This window comes from Macrobrachium nipponense, chromosome 35 (assembly GCF_015104395.2).
Source record: "Macrobrachium nipponense isolate FS-2020 chromosome 35, ASM1510439v2, whole genome shotgun sequence".
NCBI lineage: Eukaryota > Metazoa > Arthropoda > Malacostraca > Decapoda > Palaemonidae > Macrobrachium > Macrobrachium nipponense.
In genome coordinates this window covers 27,164,079-27,173,437 of record NC_061096.1, presented here as the reverse complement: position 1 = coordinate 27,173,437, position 9,359 = coordinate 27,164,079, and the positions used below count along the sequence as shown (strand labels likewise).

The window sequence follows — 9,359 nt, the reverse complement described above, 5'->3', positions numbered from 1 at the left end:
TTACCCACAACACCAACTAAAATGACAATTTGTCGAAAATTGCATTTTTCCTAACTATACAAACCTGAGGTCCTTTAACAATAGGAAGGTAACTAGCGGCAGCTGGACGGTCGTAAGCTTCGAACAAGGGGAGAACGGTAGTTAACTGCTTGTCCCGATCGTGCGCGCGCCCGCGCGCCCGAGAGGTGAAGAATCACTTTTGCTTTAGGCCCATGCAAAAGTTGCAGAGTGAGGGGTGGCATGAGGTGGGGGGGACTATATGTAAAAGGACCTCAGGTTTGTATAGTTAGGAAAAAATGCAATTTTTTTTTCGACAAATTGTCATTTGTTCCGATACGTAATAAACAAACCCTCGGTCCTTTAACAATAGGAAGACTCACTTCTTGGTGGGAGGAATCTGAGTCTTTTTGGTGAACAGACTGGTGTTCGTCCAACCCTGGAGTGCCTCCCTGGTCGTAAGAGCAAGGGAGGGATCCAAACCTCTGTCCGATTGATCGGGGTGTGCACCGCAGATCAATGGTCAGACCTCTGGGCCAAGTACTAAGAGAGAGGCAAGCGTATCTCTTCGTACCAGCAAGCAAGACTTGTTCCTGTTTGCAAGAGACAATCATAAAATGATGGGTTTGTCTCAATTTGGCATCCACTTCCTCCCCCTTGTTGGAGGAAGTGGTGGGGATATTTACTCCTATCCCTACTGAAAGGGATAGGATGGTGCTCTATTGAGTAGCTCACCTGCATCTCGTCCATTACCCAGCAGGGTGACGACCGTGTCCCTCTACCCAAAGGTAGAGGGAAGAAGAAAAAGATGGGAAGAGGAGCCAGTACACTCTCATTCCTCATCTATTCTTACGGTCACACCAGGACTCGATGCTGTTCAGCTGCGAGGGTCTGGGTTAACTACACAACGTGTTGAGCAAACCACCACGGTTCCAAGGAAAAAGATCCAAGGAACTGTGGGCAATATCCTGAAGGTAGAAGGAGGTGCATGCGGTCCGGTGGACCAGGCGCCTGCCTTCATTACCTGCGCCACGGAGAAGTTCTTGCGGAACGCGAGAGAATGATGAAGAGGCGTCCACACTCATCCTGGGTGTCGAGTTTCTTCAGACAGCTCCGTCGCACCTTCACAGGACAAAGAGCATAGCCTTCGTATCGGAGGCGGTGACGTCCCTTAGGAGGGTATTGTGAAGGACTCGAACCAATCGTCAGTTACCGAAGGGTTCTGAGTCTTCGCTACGAAGATCGGTACGAAATCGAGCGTCACAAAATCCCCATCCCTTTGTGCTTGACTTCTCAGAGAAGTCATGCAGTTACCTAAGACGAAAAGAAGGGAATAGTCGTATGACCTATCCCTCTTTCTCGACTTTGGTTATGTACAGTACTCATACTGACAAGCTATTAAGACGAAGTAATGATTGCTCTGGAACAAACCGAAACTAAGTCCACAGCATAGTTCGTAACTGACTCGGGCGCTCTGACAGCTGCCGACTAACTGGTTCGGAATCAGTAGAGGCAAGTTGTCCAAGCATCCGGGTAAGTCACGTGACCTTCGCTCTTTAAAGAGTTATGCTGAGAGACCAAACAAATAAAATATTTGTTAGTCACCGATGCCGGACGGCGCGGCGATGATTCTCTTAATGCATAAGCTCAAAAGGCGAAAGTCAATTGCCTTCAAAAGACCGAGGTCCCTGATGGCAAGAAAATCTCATAGACGTTGAATCTCAGCTTAAGGAGAAATAACAACACTATGTGACGTTGAAGACGAAGGTAGGCAATGAATGCAACCTACGTCTTCCCAGCTGAATCGAGAGAAGGAATCTCAAGATTCTAACCTGTGCTTACAAATGACTGAAAACGCTAACCGCCATTTCATTGCTGTCCGTTGTGCAATGAAAGCGGGGCGTTCTTCAGTAATGAAATACAGGGGAGAGCCGCTTGAAGAACTGCTTCTCACTGGGCTGAACGTTTGGAAGTAGAGCTGGCAGGTGTGGGAGTAGGCGATGTCTTTCAATACATCTGCTAATCCGGGGTGAACAATGAACAATTGTACACCTCCGAATACAAGATATTTTGAGGACAAACTCAGATTCCGCAAAAATCATTCGCATTATCGGGATACGATGCAGCAAGAGACTATTACAGAATTCTGTTACCGTGCGGTAAACAGAAAGATGAGAGTCGAATAGATATCTCTGTTTAAAATTCTCGCAATACCGAAGACGAGAATACTAGCGTTCTCAGCAGGTAGATGGTCATTCATGTATGCGAGAATCCCGTTAATCAGAGACTTAAGTCTGATTGTTGGGCAGAGATACGGTTGTTATTCAATCAAAGCATGGTGAGAAAGACATAAACAACCGTCTCTATCTCAAAAGCGGCAGCTGATACTGAAATGGCCTCGGGCAATTCAATACGCAGTAGCTGTCGCTGACTCGTCATCCTGAGTTGCCAAGTAATCCTTTCCACGAAGGAATGCGTTCGGCTAGAACCCACCGAGCATAAAAAGATATGCTCGAGCAATTATATTTAAGCGAAACGAATTTCGGTAAATATAAAAAAGCTTAAATGGTGTTGTTGTGACAACACCATAAGAATATATAAAATTGAAACTGGAAACTCCTGGGAGGTTGCAGGCAACCCGGTTGCAGTTCAATTAGAATACTTTTCGTCTAAGTCGCAATCCGTAGAATAACCAGGATAATGCGCCTACCCTCGGACCATTCAACTGCTTAGCAGAATCATGTCGCGAGGTTAAGATACGTAGTATATTTGTAGGATTCTGAACAACGATCTCCATCCTAAATTCTTTCCTTCAAGAAAACAAAATAAGGATTGGAGATCGACCACCTTCGTTCTCTATTCAAGAGAGTGAAGGAGAAGTCTTCCTCGAAGGAAAGCTTCAATGGTGAACAGAATACTAAGACGATAGTTCCAGCCAAACTGGATATTCCCGTCCGTTCTTCTCTATTCCAGGTTGGTCGCCTACTGTGAGATAGTCTTCTTTCAGCAGCAGTCTTCTTCCTAATGCTAGAAATTCCAGGAATTCGAGCATAGGCGAGGTTCCCGATTATCGTGTAACATATCGGGGATTCTCGTCTCGCTCACTTTGGACCGTGGTCTCGCCTAAGTGTTTGGAGATCGTAAGAAACTCTAACACTGAATGCGCTAGAAATTCCGTAGAATTCTAAGCAGTCTGCGAAACCCCCACCGAATTCGTCAAACGATATCGGCTGGTGGTCCTCTCGATTCCCGTAGAAATCGAGAATGGGGCAGGATCCCTCCTCAACGACCGGGGCGGGTTACGTTCAGGTAGGAACCGAAGGTCCCCCCTGGTAGCGCAGTCCCCAACGTGGGATCCACCTACAGAGAAATCTCTGTAGGATCCTTTTTCCCCTTTCCCACGTAGCCGTAAGGAGAGAGGGGAATGGGGGAGGAATTGGATACTCGCTCACCTTTCCCAGTGGAACTAGCAGTTGGAGAAGAGTAGGAGCAGCCATCGCCTTGCGGCGATGGCCTCTCAGAGTCTGGGAAAACGTATCGTCAGGAGAAAAACGTTTTCCCGAGGAGGGTTACGAACTCTCACTGTAGGTAAGGGTCTGCCGCCACTGTGAACGTCGTCTGGGTGGGGCTGATCGACACCTGACAGGAGAGAGCCGATACCGTCTCCGACTCATTCCAGTCCTCTCGAGGTCGAAACCTCTCAGGAGGACCGAAGGAGATATTTAAATACGGTGTCCGAAGACACGTAGAAACGCCGCTGTCGCAGTAGAGGAGGTGGAAGTAGCTTGATCGACCGGCCAGAACTGAGAGAGCCTTCTTGTCCGGAGACGAGAGACTCTTGTTCAAGACAGAATCGGCAAGCTGCGATCGCGCATACCCACCGTCGGTTTGGGTTCCCTCTCGGGCCCCAAAACGACTCGAGCAGAGACATGGGCTCTGCTGGTGGGAGCGGCGATCCTTCCCCCGGTCGTTGTATGACGAATCAGTGCAATAACCTGGGTAAAGTTACTCTGAATCTCGGAAGTTACAGCGTCTTGAGGAGTAGGACCGTCCAGTCCCTCCAACAAGAGCAGCTCCAGGACCCTCCTCCTTCAGAAGAAGGACCAGCAACAGATCCCTGACGGTTGCCTCCCAATCACTTGCGCGTACCGTCCTGGTTGGTCCTAAGACAACCTGGCACGTGCGGCGTCGTGAACGGGATCGTGAGCGGCGCATCTCTCACGATCACTCACCTATATACCTCGCTCTTCCTGGCGTATGCCGAGGAAGTTGAAGGTATCGGAGAGACAAGAACTGACGCTACCCCCTACTCTCCCCCTGACGGTCACCTCCAATCACTTGCGCGTACGTCTGGTTGGTCCTAAGACCATACGTGGCACGTGCGGCGTCGTGACGGGATCGTGAGCGGCGCACCTCTCACGATCACTCCTAGCTACCTCGCTCTTCCCGGTGTAGCCCGAGGAAGTTAGAGGGTAGTGGAGAGACAGACCTGACGCTCCCCCCCCGCTCGCTGGCAGGACCAGCGTACGTGGGGGGCTGCAAGCCGATCACCAACCCGCGGGGTGGGGATCGATCTGCAGGCCTGGCCAGTGCCGCTCACCTGTGTGGCGAGCGGCTCGACTGAGCACGTCGACCCCCGGTCCCGTGCGTCAGACGAGCTGCTGCTGGTCACCGTATCCCCCGACCCGGTCCCTGTGGGAGCAGCGGTCAGGTGACCTGCAGAGCTCGCTTTCGCCGTGAGACCCGTGAGCGTCCTCGCGGCACGTCAACCGCTGGTACCAGCCGAGGCTGGTACCGTCGGGCGGTCGAGGGACCTGGGGGACCTCTTCCCAGCCTCAAACCCGTGGCCGGTCAGAGACCGTCACGTCCACCGAGGTACCGGCTGTCGCTGCGAGAGCGGCCGCTGGCCTGGCGAGAGTCACCTGAGCGGACTCTCGACAGTCTTCTGCTCCGTGCCTCGGTCATGACGCTGAGCGAACTCAGGCGTACTTAACTTTGGCTGCACGGTCACCCGAAGGAGATCGTACACTCGGAACTTCTCGCGGACGAGAAACCGAGCCGGTACCTGGCTTAGCAGCAGAGCTGCCAAGACCAGGCGAGGGTGTACCAGCGGTAGCCAGCCACACCCTTGGGTCCCCGTCTTCTTCTTCTTCTCAGAAGGGGAGACGGGCACCCCCCCGTTCCCGAAGGAACAGGAGGACAGCAGAAGAACCCCCCCCAACCCCCCGTCACACCGGAATGTGACGAGCCCTTCGAAGTTCCCGAAGGATCTTCTTAGGGGGAATAACAAAACCCGGTTACCAGCTGGTCGCTGCGAGAGCGGCCGCTGGCCTGGCGAGAGTCACCTGAGCGGTTCTCGCCAGCCTTCTGCTCCGTGCCGTGGTCTTTGGTGCCGAGCGAACTCTGGCGCCGAAACTTTGGCTGCACGGTCTCCCGAGGGAGAGCGTACACTCGGGATCTCCCGCGACGAGAGACCGAGCCGGAACCTGGCGTAGCGGCATCGCCGCTAGCACCAGGCGAGGAAGTACCAGAGCTAACCGATACTCCTCTGGTCCCCGTCTATCTCTTCCTTACGGAAGGGGAGACGGGCCCCGCTCCCAAGAAGGAGGCAGCAGAGGACAGCAGAAGGACCCCCCCCCCCGTCCCACCGAGGTGGGACGGGCCCTTAGAAGTTCCCGAAGGAGACTTCTTAGGGGGGGGAGGCAGCCTTCTTCTTCTCGGCTTATGGGCCTTAGAAGTCGAAGGGGAAGATTTGGCAGGGCCAACAACACAGACGACAAGACGAAGATGACACCTTCCTCTTCTTCGTCAGCTCACGCAGGGACAGTCGTCAGGTCCTCCATCCAGGCCGGAGTCGGGCCTATTGCCGAAGCAACACGGCCCGACTGCACCCCCCCCCTGTCGGAAGGACTGGGACTGGGAAGACACACCATGGGCAGGACCAGCATGGACAGGCGCAGGAACCAGGAGCGACAGGAACAGCAAACAGCGGCAGAGCGGCAGGAACCGCGGCAGCGGTAAACACAGAAGGGACAGCCAAGCCAGTAGCGGGAAACCCCAACCATCAGCGACAGGTACGGCAGGGAGGCCCAGCCATCGCCTCGTAGAATCATCGGCAGCCAGCGTGGTACTGGCGGCCGGTCCAGGGGCGAGCTGCTGGAACAGCGGAAGTCTGGGGCAGGCAACACGAAGAAAACACAGGCGGCGGCGGCATACCCCTCCTCGGTACGGCGGCGGACCGGCCCTAGAAGCGGCAGACGGCGTCACCGACACAGCATGGGGAGTGTAGACCAGCGGGGGGAAGCAGCATAAGCGGCCGTGAAGGTTGTAGTGGAGACCACTCCAAGGTCACCGCCCCAGACCTCGCTAGACTCTGCAGCGGATCGTGGATGCTAGGCACGCCCTGCAGCCGCAGTGGTTCCATACCTGTCCAAGGTCGTCTCCCACGGCTGTAGCACCTGCGGTAGCACAGACAGATTAGTAAGAGGGGTTCCCTCCCCACGCACGGGGGGGAGACATGCCCCACCCCGAACGGAAGGAAGACCACCCCAAAAACAAAATACGAGGAAGCTGAGCGGGGGGGGCAGGAAAGAAGACGAAGAATCGGATACCAAGGGAGTCGCGGGAGAGCTTTCCGACGACTTCCTGGCAGACCTTCGCTTCCCCTACCCCCGCACAGCAGTGAAAAGTAATATGAAAATGAGAAACAGAATACTGCACTTGCGATTCACTTCATAGAACTTAAAGAGGAAAAAATCAATTCCCGGTAAGAGCGGGGAAGGAAACTTGATCCATAATAATATGATGCTATCATAAAATATATATGAAAATGAACAATACTGCACTTGCTATTTTCACTTTCACAGCAATAAATCGTAAGGATTAATTCCCGGGTAAGAGCGGAAAATTGATCCAAAATTAAATTTGATGCAATTAATAAATGAAAATGAAAAGAAAACTGCATTGCGAATCCACTTTCATTGCATTCTATTCATACAAAATAAGAGGCTCTTGCCGAGCGCAATCAAGCTCTCGGCAACGAACGCACAGGGCAAAAAATATAATGAAAAAAGAGTACTTACATCTTTCAATTACACACTTTCGCCCAAAATACATGACTCGGCGCGAGTGCGCCCGCCCCTCGGCACGAGACATAATTCAAGGGTTCAATTCATGAAAAAGAGCGGAAATCGCCGTCTCTACGGCGATAGCTCCATGTTGATTCATAATTAAGTAATGAAAATGAAAACAGTGTACTTACAGTTTCATTTTCAAGTCAAACCAAACCATTAGTAGAAAACACAATATAAACAAAGCATACGACGATGAAGCGGGCAGAGAGCGATGACGAACACGTCCTTCACACCCGCGGCCGAAAGCAAAAAGTGATTCTTCACCTCTCGGGCGCGCGGGCGCGCGCACGATCGGACAAGCAGTTAACTACCGTTCTCCCCTTGTTCGAAGCTTACGACCGTCCCAGCTGCCGCTAGTTACCTTCCTATTGTTAAAGGACCGAGGGTTTGTATTACGTATCGGAACAAATTCAATTACTTCACTTACAGGACATGACATATAAGTTTCTTCACTATTAGCTTTTGATAAACATACTCTCCTAAAACTAGTGTCTAGACCCATCAAACCACAAACTAGTGTCGCTGAACAAATTTACCAAATAAAAGTTCAGACTACATTTCCTTGGGTTCCTGCAGGCAAAAGGCATTCCTGCCAGGATAAACTTCTACAATGCAAAAAATAATCAGATAATCTGATTACATCTAATCAACAAAAATTTAAATACATATCAGTAACACCCCTTCCATAGGAATGATTCTTTAACACAACTCTGGTTCAATCTAATAAGTAATGGACGAATTTCTTAACATCAACCTATAAAACAGATTAATAGTCTACATTTATAAATCAGTATTTCAGTATTATACCAGTGAACATTTTTTTAACTTAAAAAGAAAATATTGCAGGAATTTATATTACTCACCAAGACTGCTTTGAGGATGTCCATTGCTTTTTCTGTGATACTTGCTCTTCTCTAGGTTCTGTCGGTCAAAGCCTCTTCCTGACATACCCCCTCTATCTGAACCCCGCATATGAACCCATTCTGTTGCCTCTCCAGAATCCATGCTATGGTCTTCTGAATAACCTGAACCACGAGATCCAAACCCAATCTAGATGGACCTGAATCACGGTTAGAAGACATATTCACGACCTCTAGAGCCACTGCTCCTCGTCCTCTAGAAATACCAGATTTCCACCCATCTGATCGTCCAGTAACCTGTCATCTGAAGCAATCTCTGTCACGTACCTCTTGAATCACGACCTCGGGATGAATCAGTCCCATGGACATTCCCCGTCCTCACGGAAGACCTAGGTTCCCAATCATCTGACTGCCTAGAGTCCCGATCCCTTGAATGATCCGAGCGACCATGAGAAGATCCCATCTCCCATCTACTAGAACCTATATTCCCCATTCCCGATGACATATCCCGACCACTAGAAGGCTGTGTACTATAGCCCCTATTAGATGCTGGTTGCCAGCTGCCAGAAGAATTATTGTTGTTAAAGTTTCCTGACATATCATTATTCCTCATACTATTCCAATCACCTCCAGAGGAGCCCAATGCCCATATTTCCACTACCCCCCCTCCAGAAGGATTCGACCAATCTCCTGTTAAACCCATCTTCTGAGCTGTGCACTTAAGAGGGACATAGGCTGGTTATCTCCACTGGTTCCAGAAGCAGAACCCCAGTCTCCGAGCCAGTTGTATAGCCCCGATTGGTCCACCACTACTACTACTACCTCGATTCTGTCCACCTCGACTATAACCACCACTCCCACCTCCTATCATACTGCTGCTATTGCTCCCACCTCGTCCATAGCTACCAGGTCCACCACCTCCTCCTCCTCTACCACGAGATGACCCTGATCCACGACTGGAGCCTCTACTCTTGAGGGGCTGCTATAATCTCGACCACCAGATCTCATTCCACCATCATTACCCCTGTTTCCCCTCCCGGGGGGACTTTCATCAAATCCACCAGATCGCCAAGAACTCTTTGAGAAGCCATCATAACTATCATTGGCCATACTGAAAAATAAAGCAAAAACAAAAACGAAATAAAAAATATAAACTTTAAAAGCTCAACTGCCAGTGCAGTTTAAAATAATTATGTAAACCATAAAAGCTCTATGCTAACCAATAAAAATAAGCAAAACTGCTACCGACCCCACATTCAATCAACTAAAATAGATATTTTATACATAAATTTAAAGTAATATTCAAAAGGCCTTACTGAGAGCTCTTGCTGCTTCCGAAGCTCTGTGATGAAAACATTCTGAAAATAAG

The 9,359-nt window shown here is 50.4% G+C and overlaps 1 protein-coding gene across 2 annotated transcripts in view; it reads right to left on the bottom strand.

Moving 5' to 3' along the window:
- Positions 1-8,043, bottom strand: part of LOC135208520 (uncharacterized) — a 72,213-nt gene extending 64,170 nt beyond the window's left edge. Inside the window, exon 1 of one of the 2 annotated variants that reach the window (XM_064240798.1) lies at positions 7,994-8,043. In XM_064240798.1, coding sequence (XP_064096868.1) covers positions 7,994-8,017 — 24 coding nt within the window. In that variant the 5' untranslated portion in view covers positions 8,018-8,043. The remainder of the gene's footprint in view (positions 1-7,993) is intronic. The other variant, XM_064240799.1, reaches the window with a different exon arrangement.
- Between the last annotated feature and the right edge of the window lie 1,316 nt (positions 8,044-9,359).